The sequence below is a fragment of the Trichinella spiralis genome (genome assembly GCF_000181795.1).
Source record: "Trichinella spiralis strain ISS 195 chromosome Unknown Scfld1323, whole genome shotgun sequence".
Lineage (NCBI taxonomy): Eukaryota > Metazoa > Nematoda > Enoplea > Trichinellida > Trichinellidae > Trichinella > Trichinella spiralis.
Window position 1 is genome coordinate 1 of NW_003528262.1, and position 884 is coordinate 884.

Here is an 884-nt window from a genome sequence, read left to right on the forward strand (position 1 = left end):
AACCCCATTCAATAGTATAACCACGCAGGAAAAAAAGATATCACATTATGATAAAATGTTAAGTCCAAGGGTCGTTTTGTGCAATAATATGGTTCATAAATTGTTACGTAAGTATAAGTGAGTTGAATTTTTCAATGAAGCTTATAATGTGATGTTCCTATTCAGGTAGTCAATTGTTCGTGGATGTCATTGTATATTCCAAAATTGGACTCCACCTGTGTGCTACAGCGAAAGAAATTCACCATGAGGTCGTTCTTCACATTAAACAGGCCTATTGCAGTATGGAAAGTTGTGTAGCTGACTGTTTCCAGCTTTCATCTTCCTGTAATTTAATCAAATACAGCCCTTTTGCAAAAGTGTGCAATTTGTATTACGAAAATAAAACTCATCATGATTTGCAGCCAAACAAACAGATAGGGCAGTCGATGCATCTTCTACTGCACAGCTGCCACAAAGGTATGATACTTATCACTTATGAAAAATCAAATTTTGTATGATACACCAGACAAAACATTTTCCATTTTTTGCAGTATTTTTAAAGTAACAAAAACCAGAAAATTTATAAAGGAATATTAAAAATCAAGAAATAAACTGTTTGAAATATTCTGCTATTTCATTTAGACATTTCAAGCATTTCTTCGGGAATCATAGTTAAAAGGAAATATCAAAGGGATATTTGGGAAAAAATACCCCCCCCTTCCACACATAAGAATTGCGACATTTTTGTGTCGCTTTTTGGGAAAAACTTTTATGCTCAGCGCATTCAACTTATTGCAACATCTTTTTTTGAAACGCTGTATTGTTTTTGGTGAAGCACCTACTCACACTTCATGCAACAGCGTTTTGTTTTCTCCTCAAGAAGGAACCTGCCTTCTTTTATCTCG

General features: G+C 34.4%; 1 protein-coding gene across 1 annotated transcript; it reads left to right on the forward strand.

Annotated features, from left to right (window-relative positions):
• The first annotated feature begins 55 nt into the window (after positions 1-55).
• Positions 56-655, forward strand: Tsp_14833 (putative low-molecular-weight cysteine-rich protein LCR38). Its single transcript, XM_003370024.1, has 4 exons — positions 56-107; positions 166-324; positions 402-456; positions 622-655. Exons 1-4 carry the CDS (start codon positions 56-58, stop codon positions 653-655), a joined length of 300 nt encoding a protein of 99 aa, XP_003370072.1.
• The last annotated feature ends 229 nt before the right edge of the window (positions 656-884 follow it).